General features: G+C 49.7%; 1 protein-coding gene and 1 non-coding gene across 5 annotated transcripts in view; both read right to left on the bottom strand.

The window, feature by feature from the left end:
- Positions 1 to 9,901: 9,901 nt before the first annotated feature.
- TMEM132C (transmembrane protein 132C) overlaps positions 9,902 to 26,620 on the bottom strand; it is a 379,043-nt gene continuing 362,324 nt past the window's right edge. For 3 of the 4 annotated variants that reach the window (XM_059040009.2, XM_067015549.1, XM_067015550.1), the window contains 3 exons: positions 24,690 to 24,963; positions 22,232 to 22,423; positions 9,902 to 16,369 (listed from right to left, as the gene is read on the bottom strand). In XM_059040009.2, coding sequence (XP_058895992.1) covers positions 15,206 to 16,369; positions 22,232 to 22,423; positions 24,690 to 24,963 — 1,630 coding nt within the window. In that variant the 3' untranslated portion in view covers positions 9,902 to 15,205. The remainder of the gene's footprint in view (positions 16,370 to 22,231; positions 22,424 to 24,689; positions 24,964 to 26,620) is intronic. The other variant, XR_010836971.1, reaches the window with a different exon arrangement.
- On the bottom strand, positions 17,536 to 17,609 carry TRNAE-CUC (transfer RNA glutamic acid (anticodon CUC)). Its single transcript has one exon. It is a non-coding gene; the product is annotated as a tRNA-Glu (tRNA).

The raw sequence follows: 26,620 nt of genomic DNA, 5'->3' as shown, positions 1-26,620 counted from the left end.
GAGAGTTTTGCTTGTGTTGGCGTCTTTTTAATTGTCTTCACCTCAGAATAGCTGGAGTGGCATACTCGGAACCCCTTCAAATACTACTGAGCGCATTGCATGTGGTGGGTCCAAACTGAGATGTGCTCTCAGTATTTTACTAGGGATTTACTGTATTTACACAGGATTGACTGGATCTGGAAGAACTGCTGCAAAAATACAAAATATCCATTAGCAAATTTTTATTTGATTACATGTCAAAAGGATAACAATTTACGTAAATTGGCTTAAATAAAATATTTAAATTATTATTATTATTTTTTTACTTTTTAAAATGTGGCTTCCAGAAAATTTTAACTTACATATATGGCTTACATTTTGTTTTTAATAGACAGTGCTGGCCTAAGAGCACCGTGAAATGTCTCTTATCTATTCATACAGGCAACATATTTATTGAGAAACTGCTATGTGCAAAGCACACGATACCCGAGAGGGAATAAGGACAGAATCTCGGTCTCCCTTGCCAAGGGTCCCCCTGAATTAGGAAATGACGGATCCAGGCTTTGAATCCAGGGGCGTCAGACTTTTGAGCTGTACGGGGTCCCCCCGCCACAACCCTCTCCTTGATCGATGCTTAGAATTCCACGTCCTCTCCATGCCATTGGGAATGTCATACCTTCTCCAATCCAGCGTCTGTACTTTCCCCACAAATAGTCTGTCCTTAGCATGTTGGAGCAGGAAGCGAGCACAGGTGGACCTGTGTTATTATCATGCATGTGTCAGAGCAGACATGATTGGCAATGTAGCATGTCTGTGGTCTGCCCAAACTCTGGACACACAGAATTGTCTCAGACACACACACAGAGGGAGCAGTCTAGAAAACAGAGCCCTCAGCTCCTAGGGTTCTTTTCTCACCCCCTCACCATCTGGTGACCCAGTACCTGCCCACCTGGCCAGAGCAGCCTGGGGTCCTCAGCAGCCCTGGGGGGCAGGAGAGTGTTGTTTGTTGGCTAAGAGGAGTGGTCATCTCATTGGTCGCTCAAGAGGAAGCAGGACTCTTCCTACAATCTGCTTGTCTTTAATTAACCAAAGAGAGAAAATAGATTCAAGAAGATGCCGCAGGGTGTCAGATTAGGGGAGGGAGGGAAGACTGGAGGGGGCCCACAGGGCAGGTTTGCAATTACGTGGCGATTCACCGGGATCAGGTTTAGCCTCTCTGTGGCTGACTCTGGTTCTGACCTTTTATTTCAGAATTGAAATGGAGCTTGAGATCTTTCCCAAACACTGGGCTCAGTGATCCTAACAGCTGGGGCTGTTGCCAGGTGGACTTCCAGGGAGCTCGAGTGGCACACCTGGTTTTTACAGAGTGTTTCGGAGACATCAGATCGAACTCACGAACAGCTCACATTTATGTAACACTCACCAGGCACGCGGTGCTAAGACATTGGCTTTGCATGTCGTTCTATGTGCGGGGCAGCGCGGTGCAGTGGTTAGGGGTTTGGCACTGGATCGAGGATGCCCGGTTCCAGTGCTAACTTTACCCCCCAAATAGACAGATGACTCTCGCTAAACAGCCAGGCCTCTTGGTGATTCACTTTTCTCATATGCAAAAGGGTGGCACTAATAACGCTATTACCCCATAGGTTTGTTGTAGGGAATAAATGAGTTAAATTTTTAAAAACACATACACAGTTCTTTCAATGTTGTTACTATTAGCATGGAATCTTCATAACAACCCTGTGACGCAACGTATGAGTTTCCTCTTGTTGCTGTAACAAGTGACACACTTTGTGTCTTAAAACAAAGCAAACGTTTTGTTTTTGTTTTTTATATTTCGGGAGCTCAGAAGTCCTCAAGTCAGGGTGTAGGTAGGGCTGTGTTCCTTCTGGAGACTGCAGGGGAGAATCGTTTCCTTGCTTCTTTTGCATTCTAGAGGAAGCCTTGCATTCCTTAGCTCATGACCTTTTGTTTGCATTGCTCTGACCTCTGCTTCCCTGTCACATCCTTTTCTCTGTCTCCCTCCCGTCTCCCTCTTTCCCTTAGAAGGACCCTTGCAATGACACTGAACCCACTTGGGTAATCCTGGGTAGTACTTTCTAAAACCGTGCAAACTCAGATTGGGACTTGAACCCATGGTCTTTTTTTTTTTTTTTTTTTTTTTGCGGTACGCGGGCCTCTCACTGTTGTGGCCTCTTCCGTTGCGGGAGCACAGGCTCCGGACGCGCAGGCCTGGCGGCCATGGCTCACGGGCTTAGTTGCTCCGCGGCATGTGGGATCCTCCCGGACCGGGGCGCGAACCCGCGTCCCCTGCATCGGCAGGCGGACTCCCAACCACTGCGCCACCAGGGAAGCCCGAACCCACGGTCTTTTAATTGAGATCACACCCCTGGTCTCAGGACTCAATGAAGCTCAGGTTCTTTAAGTCTTATTGCAGGAAGAATTCAGTGAGAGACAAAGTGATAGGTAAGAAGTGAATTTATTTAGAGAGGTGCGCATTCCACAGACAGAGCTCAGTCCGTCTCAAAAGGCAAGAATGGCCTTGAGAGAAACACAGAGTGTGGGCCATCTCAGAAGGTGAGAGTTTCCAAAATACGGTGTGGTTAGTTTTTATGGGCTGGGTAGTTTCATAGGCCAATGCGTGGGAGGATTATTCCAAGTATTTCGGGGAACGGGTGGGGATTTCCAAGAATTTGGCCACCACCCGCGTTTTGGCCTTTTATGGTGGGCCTCAGAACTGTCACAGCGCTGGTGGGTGTGTCATATAGATGCGGATGTGTTACAGTGAGCGTATAATGAGGCTCAAGGCCCACTGGAAGTCGAATCTTCTGCCATCTTGGACCTAGCTGGTTCTAACCAGTTTATGTTATGTCCTGTGGCTCTACCATTCTTTTAAAGGTTGTGCCCTGCCCCCTTCCCTCCTGTTTCAACGCCATCTCAAGATCCCTAATCACATTTGCAAAGTCCCTTTTGTCAAGTAAGTAAAGTTTTCACAGCTTCTAAGAATTAGGATGTCGACATCTTTGGAGAGCCATTATTCAGACTCTAACCTAAGTCGTTATTATTATTATTGTTATCACCATCACCATCATCATTATACCTGAGACATCAGTCTGTCTTCCTTAAAAATAACAAGGAAGGTTAATTTGGGCCACACCCAACTGAAATTACAAATCAAACATAATGGTGGCATTTACAAGTTTGTGCAAAACAATGGTTTCTTTCAGGATTGAGTTGTACATTCTAACCGGTGCAAGTGGCAGAATCAGATTTGCACCAGGTCTGTCTGATTCTTGAATCTTTGCCTTGACCACCACGTGCGAGAAGAAGGGACGGATCGTGTCAGAGTCACACAAATGTTGAACAAAAACATTAATCGGGGCCCAGCGGCTTACCTAGATGGGTTCTCATTTTGCCTTTTGCCTATTCATTCAGGCGAGGTCTCCCGAGGCATCTTATAGGTTAAGCGTTGAGCTAAGTACCCTTAGCTCATGTCAACGTGCGTTGACGATCTAGAATCCACCTTGTCCTTCTTCCTGCCTGCTGTAACTCTGTGTACTTTGCTCTGTATACTGAGGCGTTCCTGAATATTGTGTGTAGGGCAAAGTCGAAACATGGAATGTATGTTTCCTCTTTAAAGGCTCTTCTGGTGGGTCCTTTTGTAGAGCAAAGCTTAGAGGAAGGAGACTGATTAATTGCCATGTTAAAAAATTAAATGTAGCAAGTACAGATTTCAATATTTCAACTCAAGTCTGTGAGACACGCATCTTAGCTTTTCTACCATCATTTAATTTCTGTTAAGGCAGACGTACCTAAACACCTACCTCAAAGACTTCCCTTAGCCCCCAAAGCGGTTTGTTGCAAAGGATTTTGATGTGTGCACGAGTGGCCTGGAAGTGGGGGCAGTGGTGTCCATAGCCCCTCCAGGTTTTCCTCAGACCTGGTAAGGAGTGGGGCCCTAGAATGATCCCGAGGAATTCTCGAGCAGTTTGGGAGTAAGTTGAATGTGAGCTGGACCTAGAGGAAGGTTGTGTTGGAGTGACCCCTGCATATGGGCAGGGGGCCCTACTAGATATGGTCCCCCTGCCCTGCTCCCAGGATAATTTCATGGCACTACTTCAGCCTATTGGAACTTAGATGCATCCTTGGGGAGCAAGGAGGAAAATCCGAATTGCTTGAAATTAAGCTCTTGTCCCTAAAGGTAAACGACTTCATAAGAAAAATTAATTTCAGTTACGGAAAATAAACAAGAAAATGATATTATTTTACAGACCTGAGTTTGTGGCCTAAAAGCCATTCCACCAGAAATAAATTTTTGTATTGAGGTTGTTTAAATTGGAAGCCCATTTGCTTTTACTATATAAAGTCATTTATCTATTATTTAAATCAGTTATTAAGAAGTAGAAGATTCTAGAACTTTCCATGTCCACTCGAGGCCACGAGTGTCCTTGATACAAACAGAGAAGAGTGATTTAGGGTAGAAATGAGGAACATCATCTTATTTGCTACTTCTGAACTTTGACTCTGGATGATTACAACTTTTTTTTTTTTACTTGTTTTCTTTCTGTTTCTTTCTTTTTGGGGGGCTGCATTCGGTCTTCGTTGCGGCATGTGGGTTTTCTCTAGTTGTGGTGAGCAGGGGCTACTCTTTGTTGCGGTGCGCAGGCCTCTCATTGCAGTGGCTTCTCTTGATGCAGAGCACGGTCCGTAGAGTGTGTGGGCTTCAATAGTAGTGGCGCACGGGCTCAGTAGTTGTGGCTCGCGGGCTTAGTTGCCTCGCGGCATGTGGGATCATCCCAGACCAGGGCTCGAACCCGTGTCCCCTGCATTGGCAGGTGGATTCTTAACCACTGCGTCGCCAGGGAAGCCGACCTATAATTTTCTTTTTCATGTAATTGATCTTCCTTCATTGGAAAATGCCTCGTAGGTGTTGAAACACTGATTTGCATCCCAGTCATCCTAGTCCTAAAATTTTTATGTAATTGCAGGGTCTGCAGCGATTTGTGTTTGTTTTCCTGGGTGTGAAACTGATTTTGAACTCCACTAGGATAAGGCACTTCATTTATACCAGGTAAAAAGATCCAAGGGGATGTGGCGAAAGAAAAATACTACTTATATTCAAAAACCAGACAAAACACACAACACAAACACTGACATGTTGAAGAGGGATGCTGGCTGCTTCCCCTGATTTCACAGCCCTGATCCCCTGACCCTGACCCCACATAGAACCAGCATTCTGCTGTGACTGGGCTTCAAAACTCCACAGAATTTCTACAGATGTCATTTGTTGGAGGTTTTTTTTTTTTTTTTTTTAATTTTTCAATCATCGTCTTAGTAAATGGATAGACTATCTGCCAATTGCACAATTAAAAATCCCAGAATCTTTTCTTTTCCTTAACCCTAGATGTGATCTATTAGCAAATCCTGCTGGTTTTACATCGTAGATTGAGCTCCTCCGGATGCAAAATCTGGGACAAGGATTTGGGAGCGAGTGATTAATTTTGCAATAGCTCGTTCCAAGGAGGCACCAAAACGGACCTGGGGAAGTGAGAGGAGAAAAAGAAGGAAGCCAGCACGGGGTGGAACGAGCGCCATCCTGATGGGAGGCTCTCCCCAAAGCCCTCCTCTCACGACGATGCTACCAATCTTTTCAGCACGGTTCAGGGACGTTCACTCTCCTGTTTAGAACCCTCCAGAGGCCTCCCTGTTGCCCGCTCTCCTTCCTCTGCCATTCTGGGCTGGCATCCTCCTCCACCATTTCATCCTGCAACCTCTGCCTTCCAGCCACACTGGCATGTTTCTAGTTCTCAAATACAGCCATCCGCTCATTCTTGCTTCAGGCTTTCGCACCTACCGTTCTCTTGGTCTGGAACCCTGTTACCCAGGGATAGCTGGGTTTATTCCTAAATTCTCAGCTTAAATGTTGTCTCACCCCTACCCCGTGGGAAGTACTCCCCTTCCACGCATGGCATCCGGTGATTCTTCACCGCTCTGTTTATTTCCTTCATAGCGCTGTATTTTCACAGGCTGATAGCATCTCATTGATTTAGCTCATGTTTATCTATTTTCCCTATAAGAATATAGTTTCCATGTAATATTCCTCTTGTCTACTTGTCTACTATTCCAAGTACATAGACGAGTGTCTTATTCATAGAAAGTTCTCAGTATTTATTGAATGAACAGATGAATGAATTTCATCTTGTCTGTGCCCCGGTTTTCCTGACTATATCCAGTTACTTCATGTAATGACTCTCTCTTTCCATGGCTGAAGCGCAGCTCTGAAAGTCACAGCATCCTGAGATCTCACCGTTCAACCCGGCCTGGCTCTTCCAATCCCACCCTTCACTTAGAGGACAACATAAATGAGAGAAAACATAAATCTGGACCCCAAACTTAACCTCAAGTTTTTAAATCAATGAAATTTCACAATCTGGTAATTTCTTTCCACCCAAATGGCCTCTTTGACAGAGGAAGAAAAGGCTTTTTGGACAGAACGTTTTGGTCGGTAGAATATAAATTGAAAAAAAAAGCCATAATTTGCTTCATTCTTTGAAACATTACCTAATGTTCTGTCTAAAAGAGAATGGTAACAGGATAACCTGACTTTCCTCTTCTTCCTAGTTCTACTTTGTTAACTCTTCTTGATCCAAATTTACTTATTTATTAATTGAGCTATTGTTGATTTACAATATTGTGTTAGTTTCAGGTGTGTATCAAAGTGATTCACACACACACATATATATATACACACACACACACACACACATAGATTCTTTTTCAGATTATTTTCCACTATAGGTTATTACAAGATACTGAATGTACTTCCCTGTGCTACACGGTAAATTCTTGTTGGTTATCTATTTTTTAAAAATATTTATTTACTTATTTATTTGGTTGCATTGGGTCTTAGTTGAGGCAGGCAGGTTCCTTACTTGCGGCTCGCCAGTTGTGGCACCCGGGCTCCTTAGATGTGGCATGCAAACTCTTGGTTGTGGCATGCATGTGGGATCTAGTTCCCTGACCAGGGATCAAACCTGGGCTCCCTGCATAGGAGCACAGAGTCTTATCTACTGCACCACCAGGGAAGTCCCGGTTACCTATTTTATATATAGTAATGTATATCTGTTAAACCCATACTCCTAATTTATCCCTCCCCCCCTTTCCCCTTTGATAACCATATGTTTGTTTTCTATGTCTGTAAGTCTGTTTGTTTTGTAACTAAGTTCATTTGCAGATCCAAATGTTTAAGTGAGCATCTCCACCTCAGAGAACTCCTAAAGCAGGAGCTGACTGTCACAGCCCTTGGGTTTTCTTTTTGTTTATTTATTTGGTGTTTAGAAGGACTTACTTAGGAAAACCACCCAATTTTAGCTTCTTCCGGGTGGAAATTTTGAGATGCAGAGACCAATCCAAAACATTATTATTTGTCCAAAGGTTTGAATAAAGAACTTGGAAAACAGTGCATTTTTTTTTTTTTTTTTTTGGCGGTACGCGGGCCTCTCACCGTCGTGGCCTCTCCCGTGGCGGAGCACAGGCTCCGGACGCGCAGGTTCAGCGGCCACGGCTCACGGGCCCAGCCGCTCCGCGGCACGTGGGATCCTCCCGGACCGAGGCACGAACCCGTGTCCCCCGCATCGGCAGGCGGACTCTCCACCACTGCGCCACCGGGGAAGCCCCACATGTGCATTTTAAAAGCCAATATATTGTCTGGGCCTCTGGCCTCTGCCCCCAGTAGAGCTGTGTCGTCCACAGTCGTGAGGGAAGAGAGAGTGAATTTTTATACGCATGAACCCGTTTTCGTGCTGCTGGGAAACCGATCTCTACAGCCACATGTTTTTTCAATGGCTGGTCCTTGCCATGTTCTCACCTCCCTGTGCAGGGACTTTGCACCTGTGCTTCCCTCTGTCCGGTGTTTTATCTAGATCACATCCTAATGCCTCTAAGGAATCCCGTGCTTCAGGCCCCATGTCCTCAGAGTGGCCTCTGCTCTGACCCCAGGCCACCTTGAGTGTCGCATCAGAGTTGTCCCTGCCCCACAGCTACCTCTCTTCTGCCATAGTCGAAACTTTTGCAAAGGTCTGTGTGAAGATTTGATTAATACTTAAAATGGAGAGTGCCCGGATCCCTATCTCTGGGTACCGTCCCGTGTGCGCCCAATGTCACCTGCTTTCCTTTCCGAGATCCAGCACCTGAGGCTTTTTCTTACCAAATCCCACCTTGCTGACCTGCACAGACGCCAGGGAGTGCCTGGGGATTTACAGCCTCCCAGGGTGGCCCTGAACCAAAAAGAGTCCTAGGAGATCACCCACATCACAGCTTAGCCGTTAACACCTCCCTATCTTGTTTTCTTAGCTTCATGTCCAGTTGAGAAGCTGGCAATTTCCTGAAGAGGAAATTGTTCACTGGACTCACTTCCCTGCAAATCTCTTATCTCAGGAAGTTCAGACCCTCAGTTCCCTGTTGCCTCCAGTGTCCTGGACATAATATTTGTCCGTCCAGCCCGGTGAGCCTAGTGCAAGCTCTGGGCTGTCGTGTTTGGTTCAGCCTCTGAGCAATACAGCGTGTGCATGGACAACACCCCAAGGAGACAGCTTGGTGGCCAATGTGGGGCTCACCTCTGCGCCCGTCCCCACTCCCTGGGATCTTTGCCCTCCGGTCTCCATCAGCGTGGTACCAACCAGGGTTCTTGGCCTCCTTAATCAATAGAAATTGATCAGAAGCCAGACAAGAAATTCAGGCAAGGCTTTACTGGGGCCCCTGCTGCAGCGGGGCGGGGGGGCGGGGGGTGGGGAGAGAGAACAAACAACAGCTTCCCTTGCTTGCCCGCTCCCCGAGGCGGGGGTGGGGGGCAGCTGCTTCCTTCTGTGGGGAGAGGGGAGGGGTGTGTCCAGGGGTCGGGCTGGAGGCGTGGCTCAGGTGGTCTGCCCCGCCCCGCTTAGGTGGTGTTGAGTGCAGGGCGCATGCGCAGTGTCCTGCGTTGGCTCCGGACCCCGTGCTTTTGCTCTAGGGTCTTCAGAAGTGGCAGTTGGACTTTTTTTTTTTTTTTTTTTGGTCTTTTTGTATCTTGTTGACCGTAATTTGCCCCAACTGCTCATGCACGCAGTTATCTTTAGTCCCTTTTAGTTTCTTTATATTCTGTTACTGGAGGAGACGGTGTGTCCAGGTGCAAGCCCTGCAGCAAAAGGCCCCCGGCTCCCAGGTCCCAGCCTGTCTCAACTGCAGTTGCTCTCCAGTGCCTTGAAACAGCTGTTCTGTGGCCTTTAGGCCGCTTGTGTCATTATTAGCCATGGAAGAGTTCGTCTGTATGAGCAACTCCTTCATCTCCGTCACAGGAGGCAGGCTACTCACTGATGCAGGCTGGCCGTCACCTTGGTTCCTTTCACCCTCATCTTCCAGGGCTCCGTTTGCCCTTGAGGGCAAGATGTAAACTGTAGCCTCCACTTGGAAAGTGCAGCCCGGGCTGTCTGCTTGGCAAGCAGATGGTATTCTTGTGCAAAGGCGAGCCGCAAGCTTCTCCAGGTGCAGGTATATTGACGAGCAAAGATTGGGCTGGATTTTAGTGCCCAGTTTCCCCTGGCCCGAGGGGCCCCCTCATGCAGCCCACTGTCTGCACTTGGGAGCCCCACCACCTCCGAGTGAAGGCTGCGGAACTTTCCCTGTTAACTAGACTTAAAAAGCAGTCTTTGCACTTTGATCTCAACCGCGGAAGAAAAGACATCGGAGGGCAAAAACCTAGAAGGACATCACCAAAGCTCCAACGGGGATGAATTCGGTCATTTTGATAAATTGTTTACAATGCTCTTGGGCTACTTTTAAAAGTGGAAAAATAATTTAAAAGTCACGTTTCTAACAGTATACTTTGAAAATACGAATAGGACCGTGCAAAATTATGTCCACCATTTGAAAAAAAACACTGAAGCGTAAGATGAGTTATTAATTTTATTTCTGGGAGGAGGAACCAGAGGCCTTATTTTTCTTTATTTCTTCTACTTTTCTAGATTTTGTGTCATGCGCCTGAATTGCTTTTTTTTTTTGGTCAGTTTGGTTACATTTTTCACACAAGAAAATATATGTGAAGCTTGTATTAGTGTAATAATCAAGACCACAGTTTTTGGAGATACGGTCATGGCTTTGAGTCTGGCTCCGCTCGTTCCTCGTCTTGACCTTGAGAAGGATGCTCTGAGCCTGTTTCCTCACCTCTGATACGGGGGGAAACACGCATGCCTCAGAGGGTTGTTGTGAGTGAATAACAACACACGCTAAGGACGTTTAATGCCGAGTCTGACCGAGACTTGTTAAAATGGAGTCTCATTACTATTATTGTTATAGTAGTTACTGTTAATATTATTAAAATAATGTTAATACACTATTGTCGATCACCTTAAGGATTATTGCTAGTAAATATTACAGTTGACCCTCCAACAACATGTATCTGAACTGCAAAGGTCCACTTATACGCGGATTGTTTTCCAAGGTAAATACTACAGCCTTGCAAGATCCAGTGTTGGTTGAATCCACTGACTGGGAATCACGGATAAGAAGGGTGGACTATAAACTCTACTTGGATTTTCCAGTGCAGGGAGGGTCGGCGCCCTGGCCCCCGCGTTGTGCAGGGTCAGCTGTAATATTAGTTAAGATCTACTTACTTACGAGAAAGGACAGTTCGTTTTCTCAGAGGCTTGTGTTCCGAGAGGCCATCCGTCTGGCTGGAGTCTACAGGTGACCGTGAACGAGCTGGTGGGAACATAAGGGCAACGGGGGGGTGAAGGCACTGCCCACGTCCCCTGACCCCCCCCCCCGCCGTTCTGTGCTTAACTAACTGCCCCCTTCTCCGCGCTTCCACCCTCTGACCGGCAGCCCCTTGAGGTCTTGTTAATTACTCCGTTCTTTGCGTGTTCCCCAAACCAGGCACACAGCAGGCGCTCAATAAGTGCATGTGACGTGAATCATGGGACCGGCATCCAAGAGCCAAGCTACCCTTGTTCTACTTGATCATGTTAGCAGGAAGGAAGAACTACAGACTGTCTTATCTGGAAAGCCTTGCTCTTGTTGTGCCCGCCTGCCAGTCTGGCAGGCTCACATCTCACTGTAAAAAGGCAGCACCTTATTTAAAATGGCGCACACTCATCTCCCCTGTGACCTTATTTGCAGCGCGGAGCTGACACCCATCCCAGGGAGTGAGAGGTCAGACACCTACAGACTCATTCCGTGGGGTCACAGGTTCACATCCCAAAGGCAGGCGGGCTTGGCGGGAAGGGCAGCGCTGGTGCAGGAAGGAGAGCAGACGTCCTTGAGGAACCTCGCAATTTGTTTCAGGGTCTGGCAATACTGGAGCTCTGTCCCTCCCTGGGCGAGGTCGTATTTGAGTCTTACATTGACAAAAAAAGGGACATTTTGACACCATGAGGCCCTGATCGCCTGAAGTGACCAGCGGAAAGTTGTTAACGATAGTTGGAGTCACATATGTCAACCAGGGTGGCCAAGCATCCTGTTTATCCTGAGAGGATTCCAGTCTTAAAACCAGGACAGTCCCAGGGGAAATGGGACCCATCGGTCCCCCCAACACGGCCTCTTAGCTCTGCTGACACCATGGTGCGTGCCCCTTGAGGGAGGCAGTTGTCAGACGTCCTCACTGTCTCAGGCTCTCGGAACCAGGGCGGCTCAGTTGACCGCAGTGGACCACGGAGGGGTCTTCCCAGGGCCAGCAGCTGGCCTTTTTCAGAGTTTAACTTGGGGCAGAAATGAAGCAGCCAGCATTAGATCCAACCACAGTGTACACTCTTTCTCTTGATTTGAAGCCTGATTCTTTTAAAGCAATACATGAGCTGTCTAGGTAGGGAGCTCGATTTAGGAGTGGATGTGGTTTCTACAGAAAAGGTATCGCAGGCTGTTCTACTGCACACGTGCAGCCACGCTGTGGGAGAACAGAGCTCCCCTGGTGCCTCGACTGAGAAACACTCACAGGGACTTCCCCGGCGGTCCAGTGGTTAGGACTCCGTGCTCTCACTGCTGCGGGCCTGGATTCAATCCCTGGTCGGGAAACTAGGATCCCACAAGGCCATGTGTCGCGGCCAAAAAACAAAAAAACAGTGACAATATATGAATCCCATCGGCTTCTCATAGACTCTCCCATAATGATATAGATCAGTGCAGAGAGAGAGCAGATCAGTGGTTGCCTAGGGCTGGGAATTTGGTGAGGGGGTGGGGAAATGGGGAGTGAATCTGATGAGTATGGAGTTTCTTCTTGGGATGATGAAAATTTTCTAAAATTGATGTGATGCATCACTCTGAATATACAACCATTGAATTGTACACGCTAGATGGGTCCATTTTATGTCACGTGAATTAGGTCTCAATAGGCTGTTATTAGTAGGGAGGTTTCTCAAAAAACTAAAAACAGAACTACCATACAACACAGCAATCCCACTCCTGGGCATACACCCGGAGGAAACCACAATTCAAAAAGAGTCATGCGTCACGATGTTCACTGCAGCTCTGTTTACAATAGCCGGGACATGGAAGCAACCTAAGTGTCCACTGACAGAGGAACGGATAACGAAGATGTGGCACATATATACAATGGAATATTACTCAGCCATAAAGAGGAACAAAACTGAGTTATTTGTAGTGAGGTGGATGGACCTAGAGTCTGTCATACAGAGTGAAGTAAGTTAGAAAGAGAAAAATACTGTATGCTAACACATATATATGGAATCTAAAAAAAAAAGTTCTGAACAACCTAGGGGCAGGACAGGAATAAAGACGCAAACGTAGAGAGTGGACTTGAGGATGGGGGAGGGGGAAGGTTAGGCTGGGACGAAGTGAGACAGTGGCACGTACATATATCCACTACCAAACGTAAAATAGATAGCTCGTGGGAAGCGGCCGCATAGCACAGGGAGATCAGCTCGGTGCTTTGTGACCACCTAGAGGGGTGGGATAGGGAGTGTGGGAGGGAGGGAGACACAAGAGGGAGGAGATATGGGGATATATGTATACGTATAGCTGATTCACTTTGTTATACAGCATCAACTAACACAACAATGTAAAGCAATTATACTCCGATAAAGTTGTTAAAAAATTATATAATTTTTTTTAATTAAAAAAATAAAACTTATTTTTAAAAATCACTCTCTTGTCGTCAACCAAAAAATTCTCTTCCCTCAACCAGCCAAAGGAACCACAATCCCACTGGAACTTCAACAACAACAAATGCAAAAATAATCAGAATCAAAGTACACCTTTACCCCAGAAGAGAGATCAACACAGTTTTCCATGCAATGTCAAGGCTCTCCTTCTCCTTCGATGTGAACTGGAGGTTCACTGGCGGGGGTGGGGTGGGGGTGGGGGGACAGACAGCATCAGCGTCGCCCTGGAACACGTCAGAAACGCACATTTTCTCCTGGTGACCCTGAGCGTGCTGACGTCTGAGCACCGCGGAGGTAGCTGACAGCGGACAGGTGATTGAAAGTTTCCCTTGTTCGGAATTACTGTGGATCAGCCAAGAAACCAAGAGGAAAACAAGCCAACAGTGTATAGTTTTCCTTCTAGACTAGCAGACGGTTTATTTCTTTAACAAGTTGTACATTTGGCGAGGAGAAGAAATAATAGGAGTTCAGTGAAATACGAGACAGCCCACAAGATATTGACTTGTCAAGCCACGGAAAATGTTTTAATATGACAATTAGCATCACAGGTATAAATAAATAGCTCCTTTTCCCCGTCTCTAATATGTGCTAGAAATATCTTTTTAAAAGGTCCAGCTAAGGTTATGAGGCTTCGAGGACCCTTTCTTAGCTATCGATCTTAGTAATTAAAAAAAAAATAAAAACAGGAAGCATTCCCGGTATCTGCGGGCGCCGCCCCCCCACTGAGAGCATCACGTGACAGCCGTGCGGCTTCGTCCCCAGCAGCAACGGCCAGAACGGTGTCTTGGGGTTTGTGTCCCTACCTCGTGGTCTCCTCTGCCTCGTACATTTTCACTTTGGATGAGTGCATTTTGCAATGGGCTGCTACACGATTAGGCTGGTACCAGAAAGCACAGTTGATTGACAATCTAACGTAGATTTTCGTGTTTTCCGTTTATGCTGCTATACCCTGCCTAACGAAGTAAGAAAAACAACTGAAAAACCCTCAGACAGTTTTTTTATCCTTGTTCATTTGGCAATATCAGCCTGTCTCGGGATAGATCTACCCTGTGAGGTTGTTGCTGATTACTCTTGGGTCTGGTTTCTCTCTTGTGGATCTGACCTCATCTTCCCCTGGGAGAAGCATCCGCAGGACACGAGGGATGGAGTCCTGGAGGGGTCAGGGGAACCCGGCTGGGCTCTGTGCTGTTGGCTGTGTCCCACTGGTCCAGCCTCTGCCAATGTCCCACCCACTGGCTTTGGCCCTGTGGTGGGTGTAGTGGTGATGGGTGAAGGCATCTTCTCCCATCCCTCCAAAAGCTCTGAGAACTCCCCCCGATTGTAGAAAACCCAGCAAATATCAACCAGGCTGGAGGGATACAGAAAAGCATCAAACGTAATACTTAACGAGTGGATTTAACGGACATCGTTTCTAAGCATTCATCTGATGTATAGGAATATAATTTGTTTAATTTAGGAAACTATACCATTGGATCCTCAGGAACAAACATTAAATATAAATCAAATGGAAGTCTAAGACACAAAAGGAAAAAAGGAGGGGAAAAAAGAGAATGTGGAAAAAGAAAAGATTATTAAGTAGAGATGTAAATATCCTCAGGTCTATCCCAAGAGACAACCAATATTCAGAAACGTCTCCGCCCCAAGCCCGGGGGGACAGTGCAAGGCTGTCCTCGGAAAAGAATATTGAATTAAAATGGAAAATGTCTCTTAGCAGGCCCTAGTTTTAATATATTTTGCTCCTTTATTAGAAATATAAACAGATGATTACTTGTCTTTTTGCATGTTTTTTAACAAATACTTTTTGGTAGCTTGTCTGGGTTATATTTTGACTCATAAAATAACCTTCCCAATTTGGCTCTGCGCAGGTCAAACGTCTCCAGGAGCTCCCTTCCCCGAGTTTATTAACGCCGACTTGCGAACACCTGCCGTCATCAACCTCTGACTACAAAAACACGTCCCTTTCCGGCTTCAGAACTTCCGACTGCTTTCGAAGGGAGACCCCAACGATTCCCTGCTCAGCCCCAGATCGACTCTGGAAGCGAAGGAGGGCGTCCAAGCGCTGGCCCTTGGGCCAGAGGGGCCTAGGCTTTGTCCTTGAGCTTCTCCAGGTGGTCTCTGAGCTCTTTGGGGGCGCCCACGCCCACGTCCTGGCACACCCACTTGATGTCCTCGTCGGTGCCGCCGAGGATGGAGTTCACGGTGGGACAGCTGTCGTCGGCGGGGACGGTGGTGAAGGTGGTGAACTTCACCTTTTTCCGCTTGGAGGTGGGTGAGTGCAGCGGCTCGAGCTTCTGGTCCCTGCCCTGTCTGTCCCCGGCGTCGGCGGGCCTGGGGACCTGGCCGTGCCCGTGCTTTGGGGAACCTCCGTTGAGCAGGAGGCGGTCGCTCTCGTCTATGACGGTCGTGTGCTCGTCCGGCCGGGGGGACCCGTCGCCCACGTCCTCCAGGAGCTCCGCCTCGTTGCCCAGCCACACCCAGTCGTGCGAGTGGCTCACGGAGGCCTGGCCTTCCGGGGGCACCTGCTTGTGCCTGTACTTGAGGGCGAAGGTGGCGCAGTTGATGAGGAAGACGAGGATGGCCAGGCAGAAGACACCCAGCAGCGCGTACATGCCGATCTCCAGGTCGCTGAGGCCGCGGGCCGCCTGCACCAGGTCGCCGGCCCCCGGCCCGGCCCCCGCCCGCGGCAGGTCCACCTGCGCCGGGAAGTTGGCGAAGTCGATGGGGATGGTCTGCAGCTGGCCCTCGCCCGCCAGCCGGCCCCCGTCCAGCCGGCTATTCTTGCCCACCTTGTTGTCCAGCAGCGACTTGGCCGTGGGGCCGGCCCTGCGGGGGGCCCCGTCCTCGCGCTCCGCGGAGGAGCCGCCGTACCAGGGCCCCTCCTGGCCCTTGGGGCGCCGGCCGCTGGCGTGGTTCTTCATCTCGGCCTCCTCGTAGGCCCCGCCGGCGCCGGGGTCGGCGTCGCTCTGGCCGAACTTGACCCTGACGGTGCCGACGCCCACGGCCAGGACGCTCTTGCGTTTGGATTTCTGGCAAGCCTCCGCGATGGTCAGGTCCACTCGGACCAGGGGTCCCTGGCCTTCCCCTTCGGCCACGACAACGGGCCACCTGGGCGAGCGGGGCTGGGGGACGGACACGACGGCCTCGTCCAGGGACGCGGCGGTCAGGGCGAAGTCCTTGGTGTCGTAGATGTCCAGGGGTGTCACCGAGCCGTCGCTGAACTGGAGCCAAGTGCTGACCACGGCTTCCTGCGGGGAGAGGGGCAGTTAGAAAACCACGGGGCAGGCGGGAGTGGGGAGACGCCTCTTCCCTGGGGATGGCGCCTGCCCCCATTCTAGAACAGAACCCAGAGACTTAGCGGCAGGGCTTGAAATCCACACCTGCTGGCTGATGAACCTGGGGAAAAAAACCCAGGTTTTACATCAAGATCCGAGAATCACCTTAAAGGACACAAGAACCAACGTAGACAGGCAGTGACAGCTCCAGTGTCATCCTTACCCAGGGAAAAGGCCCCACAAAAAGCCCTCACTGAATTTAGGCTCCACTGAACTTATGACCGGCGACGTCACTCGAGCGTGTCTGCTGGCTCATCACGCTCCGACGCCCCCCCCTCCTGTCAGAACCCCTGTGATCACAGAGTTCTTCCAGTATGTTCCATTCTCCGCATAACCCACGGTAAATCGCCCCTTCTCGAGGTCCTTAATCACATCTGCAAAGTCCCCTTTGACACACCAGGTGACGTATTCACAGGGTCTAGGAATCACACGTGGCCACCTCTGGTGCGCCATTATCGCACCTACCACGGTGGTGATGGAAGCCAGGGTGTCCGTAGCGCTTCCTGGGTACCAGCCACTGTTCTAAGTGGTTTTCATGACCAACTCATTTAATCACCACACCAGTATACAAGGTATATACTATTATCTGTACTTCTCATTCTGCAAGTGAGAAGACTGGATCACAGGGGGGACCCGAGGCTCACCCAAGTTTCCACCGCTAAGTGACAGAGCTGGGTTTGAGTCCGGCCAGCTCATCTCGAGTCTTAAGCACGGTTGCTAGTCAGTCTCCTGGCTGCCTTTGACTCTGAGGTCACTGACCAGCCCAGGGATTGAAGGAAACAATTGTGATGTGTCTCGAATTCTTCCCTGTCCTCTAAGAACAGGCGTTGAGTGGTCCAACTTTCCTTCATCTGATCATTTCAGGGACGTGTATTAAAAGCCTCTTCTGTATCAGGCCGTGTGCCAGACACTGAGAAGTCTTGGACAGAAGACTGACAGAGAGCAAACAACACACGGCTGTTTATTGTGGCAGCCTGGGATGTTTCCTGGAGCTGGGCCGGGATGTTGGTTCTGCATAAGTTTGACGCGCTAAGTTTTAAATGTTTTCTGGCTGTGCCGCATTACCTGTGGGATCTTAGTTCCCCGACCAGGGATTGAACCTGGGCCCTCAGCAGTTGAGAGTGCAGAGTCCTAACCACTGGACCACCAGGGAATTCCCTAAGTTTTACTTTTTTTTCTTTTGAGGTACGTGGGCCTCTCACTGCCGTGGCCTCTCCCGTTGTGGAGCGCAGGCTCCGGACGCACAGGCTCGGCGGCCACGGCTCACGGGCCCAGCCGCTCCGCAGCACGTGGGACCTTCCCGCACCGGGGCACGAACCCGCGTCCCCTGCATCGGCGGGCGGACTCTCAACCACTGCGCCACCAGAGAAGCCCTGTAAGTTTTACTTTTTAATGTACAATGTACAGGGAGGAAGGAAGGTGATTGGAGGTTAGGAGGGAGATGGGTTGGCACTGGCTGTGAAATGGCCAGGACAGCTCCTGTCGGACAGTCTGCTGGATGTTATGAAGTGAAGCAGGGTGCAGAGGGGGGAAGGAAATGGGCAGCGATCTCCTGGTTGGGAAGAGCTAACGGACCCCGAGGGGTCTGTTGTGGGCAAAGGATCCTGTGTTTCCTCTAATCCTGGCCTCTGGACACCATGGCAAAGGGCAGAGGGTTTGAAGTGGGAGTTTTGAATTAAATACATGGATCCACTATTTCCCCGGGAAGATTTTTTCTTTAAACCAGTTCTTCTGGGCCTCAGTTTCCCCAAATGAAAGTGGGAATGTGAATACCTAAACCATAGGGTCTGGGATGGACATCTGTTTGGCCTGACCAGTTTCCACTCCTCCTCTCCGATGGGGGCTAGAGCACTAATTTTCCTTTCAGAACCATATGCCTTTTCTCCATTCAGAGTCTGAGGAGTATATGGGTGGGAGGGACCGGACCCTCCTCTCCAGTTCCAGAGGTGGGCGTATGTCCAAAGTCTGGCCAATCAGAACATTCTGCTACCCTTTTCACAGTGATTGGCTCAGAAAGAGGCACATGACCCAAACCAGCCAATGGGATGTGACCTCTGGGCTTTTGTTGGAATTAGAGCAGAATTTATTTCCCCTGGAACTACTGAGTTGGGATGCAAGCTGGAATGGGGAGTGGCCATCTTGCAACCACTTAGGGACAGTCTGCTGGAAGCTGAGGACAGCACAAGGGAGAGAAAGTTAAGAGATGGGGTGCGGGGGTGGAGGGGGAGAGAGAGAGAGAGAGAGAGAGAGAGAGAGAGAATCTTAAGAGCATGTCCCAACAACAAAGAAGACTGGCTAAGTATAAACTAGTAAAAAACTAGGTAAAAATATACAAATAAGAGATGCAAATTCCCAGGAATCAGAAATAAAGAGAGAAGGCATACTAGAGTGGTACAAGTTACTGAGGCAGCTTGAGGGCGTGCAGAGCTGTTCGAAGACCTACCAGCCAGTGGCTGGGATGGTGATGCCCACCTAGGCATGTGTCAGGGCAGGGTGAAAGCTTTTACAAAAAGCCAGGACTCCTCTCCACACATGGGGGTGAGACAGCCTACCCACTGGGCCAGAGACACATCAGTGATGCTCGTCTGTGCGCTGGGCACTGGGTGCGAAAATGCCTCCCTTGGAAATCAGAACCTCACCCCTTCCCCAGGAGTGGGGAGTCTGAAGTTGTAACACCTGATGAAGGAGCTGCAAGACATTTACTTGAAACCGGACCCATCCACACGCAAAACTGCACAGGAATTCCCCAGGAACCATATAAAACAAAGCAACCACAGCTCAAGGGGTGCTCATGATAAAAAGAATTACAATCCCTAGGAGGGAAGGCTCTACCACGAGAGAAAACCATAAAAATTTCACATAGAAAGATCAGCAGATGAAGCATTCGAGATAATAGAACAAATGAAAAAGACTATAAAATAAAACAAAGCAACAACAAAAATAAGCCCCAAAAATAGAGTAAAAAGGAGTAGAAGCTACACTGAAAGAGTGGGAGTCACTGGAAAAAGAACAGGTAGCTGTGGAAAGAAACACACAGAACTTCTAGGCATGAAAAATACTCTGGTTGAAATTAATTACTCAGTGGAGTTTGAACAGCAGATTAGACATGGTTGAGGAGAGAATTAGTGTAATGGGAGACTGAGCCAAGAAACTTACCCAGAATGTAACCACAGGACTATAAAGAGATGAAACATAGGAAAGGAAGGTTGAAAGGAATGAGAAAGAGAATGAGATTGGCCAACGGTTTTCTGTTAGGAGTTCCAGAAGCAAAGAATATGGGAGAACTTCAATAGTCAAAGAGACAAGGGCTGGACATTTTCCAGAATTGAGGACAAGTGCCAATAAAAAAAAATGAAGGTTTCTGATGACACCACTGGAGCACCTGGATCTAGCTTTACCTGAAGATGCAAATGCTTGGACATGAACTGATAAACTCTGACGTCTGACTCAACCAGCCCGAGTTAGGCCTCTATCACTTGTAAGGAAAAGCCCAGACTATCACCAGCTTCCTGTTAGGAGTGAGTGAGAATGTTCACGAAATCTAAAGATGGTGTGTGCTCGCTGTTGGCACCTGCCCACTTTCCTACAATACCTGCCTGCTTAACTTTCAGCTGTCAAGCCCGAAAGGTGGTTTTGCCTGAGGGCACTCTGGCCTCTGGAACCCATGTGGGCATGCCTGCAGCCAGAAATGCTGAGAAATTAACACCCTCCAGAAGCAGCCCTCCACTAAGGGCTGACGGGAGGTGTGATAAATATCCCAGCTTCCTTGACCTCAGGTGCGATGGCTCTCCGGCCTTTTCTACACTGGCTGACGGTTTCCCCAGGAGACCCAGGCTCCAGTAGCCCACAGTGGTGGCTGAGTTGGGAACACACTCTTTTGGCAGTCTTCCCTTCCTTCCCTCACTTCCCGACGCCCTTCTGGCATTCCCTTCACGGCCCCAATGAAGTCCTTGTACGCAGACCCTCATCTCAAGCTCAGCTTTTTGGGGAATCAAAGCTAAGGCACAACTGGTTCAGGAATTTTCCTCACCGCCCTCCTCTCCTTTAGCTTCATCAACTTACAAATCATACAATCGGACAGGCCCCCTTCTAAAGCCTCAGTCGAATGCGTTCATGCCGGGGGAGACCTCATTTCACTTCACTAGCCTAGCTTTCTTTAGCACTAATAGGGCACAGGGGAGTATAATGCAACTGCCCTCATATTCACGTCATAGCCATCTTTCAGGTTTTGTATTTCAAAGTTGGAAATATCAGGAACAAGGGGCCAGCCTTCCACACTCCAAGGACTGAGATAAAACATTGTTAAACGCAGCGTGCAAGTCCATCTTGGCTGACTTTTCGCCTTGAGTTCATTTTTCTTCATCAACTCTAGACGGAGAATGAACTTATCATCAAACAAGCCCCCCTGAATGGCAGGCAATCCGAATTAAGCCCTCAGAACCCCGCGGGCTTGCCAACCTCCATCTCCATCATCCCCACTGCGTGACTGAGACCAAGTCCTTCCATTAGCTCATGACAGCGAGGTCGGGACGTAGGGGTTCTCTCAGGAGAAGCCAACGCGATTCCCCAAAGATGAGAAATTCTGAAGTACTTAAACTAACACACGTCCAGGCATGATTTAGAGCTCCTATTCTTTCAAGAGTCATGCCTGCAAATTGAATGAACTGCATCCATAGGTCCCCTTAGGCAGCGCCGGGGCCCTGCAATTACCATCAGCCAATGAAGACAGATGGGTGAGGCTGGATACTGATGGGTGGCCTTGCCTCATGCCAGGGAGGTGGCAATGTCAGTTCTCCCCTGATTAATTGCCCGTTCTCAGCAAATAGCTTCATGCTTTCTGCCTTGTCTCCCCACTTTCCTTCTAAACCAGCAAATGCCATGCCAGTCTCCTGCCCCCAGGAGAGGTGAGCAGGGATACCCGCGCTGGGAGCTGGACCAGGATGGGAGCCCACTCCAGGTCCCTGCTGGCGATGCTCTGGAGCCATGCCAGGCGGCAACGCGTAGCATTTCTGGAATGGTCCACCCTGGTCCTTGGAACCTGGGAACATAACGAGATGTCCCTCCCATGATGATGTCATATGCACAGCTGAAGTCAGGGAGAGCTGCCTGGCTGAGCCGGGTGGGTCTGGTGTAGTCACAGGAGCCTTTGGAAGCAGAGGAGTTCCTCTGGCTGGTGGCAGAGGGAAAGTCAGAGGTTGAAAGCACGGGAAGAACGCCACGTGCCGTTACTGGTTCTGAAGATGATGGCAGGGGTCCGTGGGGGGGCGCGGTATGGGCAGAGAGAAGGGAGCAGAGAGAGGCTCCCAGCCAGCAGCTAGCTAAGAAACAGAAACCTCAGCATTCAGCTGCACAGAGCTGGATTCTACCAACCACACCAGTGAGTGCAGGAGCAGATTCTTCCCCAGAGCGTCCTGATAAGAGGCTTTGCTCTCAGCCTGTGAACCCAGGGGCACGGCACCCAGCTGAGCCCGCCTGGACTCCTGACCCGCAGAGCACTGAACGATAGTGGTGGTTGTCTTAAGCCGATAGGCTGCTGACAGTTCGTTGCACAGATGATTAATCCATCCCTGTGCACTGGGTACCATTATTCTGGTTCATCACAGATGCCACTTCTCGGACGACGTAACCACGTGCATTTTGCTCAGCCCGAATCACTCCATCCTGGAACGTGGTTTGGCCGCCCTGTCCCCCTTCTTCCCACCTCCCTCCCCTTTGGCTGAATCAGGTGTGGCAACCAGCCTTGCTCCCCTCGACCTCTGGCATCCAGGCCCCTACCTGTTTGGGGGTTCGCAGCAGCTCCTCAGCCGTGGCCACAGCCGTGATGGCCTTGCTGTTCTCTGTGCTGGGGTGAAGGGTGACGGACAGCCCAGCCACGAACTGGACGGCCAGGTCTGTCACCGAGACTTTGTCATCTAACACGGTTACTGTCTTCTCGGCCAGGATGGAGTCAGACAACGGCGACAGCACCTGGGCAGGACACAAGATAAATCGGTCACACCTGCTTCTGGAGGTTGGAACCTTTCCCTCCATCCTAAACAGGGTCCAGAATATAGAGCGAAGGAGCCGCACATCTACTTCACATGAGCCTGTGTACTGGGACTTTGTGAGAATCAGAGAAAGTCACCCTCCCCTGAGACACTGTAGCTCTATCTTTTGGAAAACGGACATAAAAATTAAAATTCGGGCTTCCCAGGTGGCGCAGTGGTTTAGAGTCCGCCTGCCGATGCAGGAGACACGGGTTTGTGCCCCGGTCCGGGAGGATCCCACGTGCCGCGGAGCGGCTGGGCCCGTGAGCCATGGCCGCTGAGCCTGCGCGTCCGGAGCCTGTGCTCCGCAACGGGAGAGGCCACAACAGTGAGAGGCCTGCGTACCACAAAAAAAATAAAAAATTAAAATTAAAATCCATTTTTTAAAAAATAATTTATTTCTGGCTACATTGGGTCTTTGTTGCTGCGTTGGGGCTTTCTCTAGTTGCAGCGAGTGGGGGCTACCTTCATCGCAGAGCACAGGCTCTAGGCACGCGGGCTCAGTAGTTGTGGCACACGGGCCTAGTTGCTTCACGGCATGTGGGATCTTCCCGGACCAGGAATCGAAGCCGTGTCCCCTGCACCGGCGGGCAGCTTCTTAACCACTGCGCCACCAGGGAAGCCCTCCATTCTGTCTCTGAAAGGAAATGACCCTCCCCATTTAGATGAGGCTCTCTTGTGTACCACACAACCTGGTCCACCGTACATGGCCATCCTGCTGCCAGGACCCGTGAAGAGTCGCACACAAACTGACTCTGCACAGCCCAAATCCCATTCTAGGTGAATTACGGAATCAACTGGAGACCTGAATTGTAAATAGCTTACTCTCCCTTCGGACCCCCAGCACAATGTGTCCTCTGCTGAAATATTACTTTCTGCCTCATCTCATAAACCACATGTAGGACCTGAGATGTCTCAGGTGAAATGGTAGAAACATATCTATCATTTCCACCTGGGGTGGTTGTGAAAGGATCCAGAATGACATTCCAAAAAGGTGGAGTCACACACACGACTATCTATCTGTAAGACAGAGAACCAGCAAGGACCTACTGCAGAGCACAGGGAACTCTACTCAATACTCTGTGATGATAACCTGTATGAGAAAAGAATCTGAAAAAGAGTGGATATATGTGTGTGTATCACTGAATCACTGTGCTGTACACCTGAAACTCACACGACATTGTAAATCAACTCGACTTCAGTAAAATTAAAAAACAAACAAACAAAAAACCAAAAAGGTGGAGTCAGTAGGGTGGGACTTGATGGGTTGACTAAAAGGCCCCCATGCCCTGTCATCTGTCCTGAAATCCCACCATTCTGTACATTTCCTTGAGCAAAAGACGCAGTAGGATAGTTTTATTTTTATTTTTTTTTTGCGGTACGCGGGCCTCTCACTGTTGTGGCCTCTCCCGTTGCGGAGCACAGGCTGCGGACGCGCAGGCTCAGCGGCCATGGCTCACGGGCCCAGCCTCTCCGCGGCATGTGGGATCCTCCTGGACCGGGACACGAACCTGCGTCCCCTGCATCGGCAGGCGGACTCCCAACCACGACGCAGTAGGATTTTGAAGAGAGTTTGTCGAATGACTATATGACAGAATGACAGACTGACTTAAGGAGAGAAGGGAGGAAAGGAAGAAGGGACACATCCTTCTTTGGTCACTGTCAGGAGCAGTGCAGAGATGGGGGAAGGTTCTAAGAGGGTGTACGAGGTGCGCATCTGGAAAGGGGGCACTGAGGGTGGATGAGCAGTCAGGATGGGGCGGGCTGGGTGCTGGGAATGGAGTACGCAGCAGCGGGGGGGTCATAGCGGTGCTAAGGGGTGTGGCCACCACCTTCTCAATTTTGTTTGGAAGGAGCTTGGGGCTCAAAGAGCTGGTCCAGCTCACCTTTCGGGGGCCCCAGGATGCCATCATGAGGACGAGGAACTGGCCACGAGGACCCACCCGTCCAGTGAGCCTCCCCCAGGGCTGGGTATACCACGTTCAGTGATGGGTGCGCAGAGGCTCCCAGCTCCGGCCTCCCCCAGGGCTGGGTATACCGCGTTCAGTGATGGGCGCGCAGAGGCTCCCAGCTCCGGCCTCCCCCAGGGCTGGGTATACCACGTTCAGTGATGGGCGCGCAGAGGCTCCCAGCTCCGGCTTCCCCCAGGGCTGGGTATACCACGTTCAGTGATGGGCGCGCAGAGGCTCCCAGCCCTGGCTTCCTACCTGGATGGTTGTCATGCCAACCTCCCTCCCGACCAGGATCCTGCTGCCCTGGAGAGTGGCCACATGGGGTTCCTCCAGCTTCATGAAGTCTGCAACCAGGTGGGTGATGTCCAGCTGCCAGTCGGGACTGAGCAGGTGACTTGGCCGGCCCCAGGGGCTGGCGCCCTCGGACACAAACTGCGTGAGGACCCGCACGGTGGCGTGCTGGTACTGCAGGGCGCAGCCTCGGCCCCGCCGTTCCTCCTCCTCCTCATCGTCGCTGTCTCGCGTGGGCCTGGTGGGAAGAGAGAAGAAGCTCTCAGGTCAGGGGACGGAATCCAAGATGCTCTCGAGTCGCGAGGCAGGTGCCCCCGTCCACCTACAAGAGACAGCATCCCGGGCAGGAGCCTCAGGACCACACAGGAGCACCAGCTCTATCACCGGGCAGCACAAAGGGTGAAACACCTCTCTCTCTCTCTCTCTCTCTCTCTTTTGTTTAATAATGCAAAGAAGCAAGCGTTATTGTACTTGCCAAAGAGAAGAAAGTGTGAATATCTCCACTAAACAGCATGACCCAAAGGATTTCTCCACATCCTATCCCTCCTGATATATGTAACCCACAAAAAATCTCCATCTCTCTTTTGAAGACATTTATTGACAAATAAAAGATAGAAGAACTAATATCTACTAAACCTACACTGTCCGCAGAGTAGCAGAGAACCATGCATGGCTATTTACAACTTAATTTCAATGAATAAAATTAAGCAAATCAAAAACATTAAATTTCTCGGTCACTCCATAACCCCTTGTGCTAGTGGCTACCATGCTGGACATTGTGAGTCTAGAACATTCCACCACTGCAGAAAGGTCTGTTGGGCAGAGTGGTGTAATGCTCTTGAGATGTGTCTATCCTAAGCTCTGCATGGATGGACTCTTTTTTTTTTCTTCTTTTTTTTTTGCGGTACGCGGGCCTGTCACCGTCTTGGCCTCTCCCGTTGCGGAGCACAGGCTCCGGACGCGCAGGCTCAGCGGCCACGGCTCACGGGCCCAGCCGCTCCGCGGCACGTGGGATCCTCCCGGACCGGGGCACGAACCCGCGTCCCCTGCATGGGCAGGCGGACTCTCAACCACTGCGCCACCAGGGAAGCCCTGGATGGGCTCTTTTAATCTCATAACACCGTGAGGCAAAACTGTAATTATTCTTATGTCCAGATGAGGAAACTGAGGCAGAGAGATTGGGTGGCTGGCCCAAACTCACAAAGCAAGCAAGTAGCTGAGCTTGGATTTGAACCCAGCAAGTGTCAGTTCTGCCTTCTTCAGGGACATGGAACGAACCCATGTCTTGGCCACTCGTGACCCCTAAATGGTCTGAAGTCTTGGCTGGCGTCATGGCTGTCCTCCCCGTCAGGACAAATGCCTTCAAGTTTACCCTGTAGAAATGGATTCACCATTTCCCTGTTCCATTTATCCATCTTGAGATGGACTCCAGTTGCCCCTTAAAAATCAAGACCCTGGTGCCTGGGAGACTGTCAGGAAAATAGTCCTGGTGGTTTAAGATAGAAAATTCCATACAGGAAACCGGAATTCAGCAACAACTCTTATTTAGCTAAAATGAGGGCCACAGAGCTGAGAAAACAAGACCCCCAAACTCCTACATGAGACAATCCAGAGGAGTCAGAATAAATCAGAGGCTTTTGTTTAGGTTTCAGAGGAGACAGCAATCCCAGGGTCCAGTATAAATGCAAGTAGACTTTACCCAATATTTTGATATGCATAGAGCTTTTCAAGTTTATAGATATTCATCCAGCACAGAAAAAGGATTCACCGTTTTGCTTAGAGAAAATAAACCCAAACTTAAATTCCCTGGGGGTGGAAGGCCTAGAAAATCGTGTGACTTCCTTCCGTGGCTTCATTCTGGAGGGGCCGCTTGCAGGAGACAGTTTACTAGGAGC

The sequence above is a fragment of the Kogia breviceps genome, chromosome 15 (assembly GCF_026419965.1).
Source record: "Kogia breviceps isolate mKogBre1 chromosome 15, mKogBre1 haplotype 1, whole genome shotgun sequence".
Classification (NCBI taxonomy): Eukaryota; Metazoa; Chordata; class Mammalia; order Artiodactyla; family Physeteridae; genus Kogia; species Kogia breviceps.
Note: the sequence above shows the minus strand (reverse complement) of the source record. Positions and strands in the feature narration are given on the sequence as shown.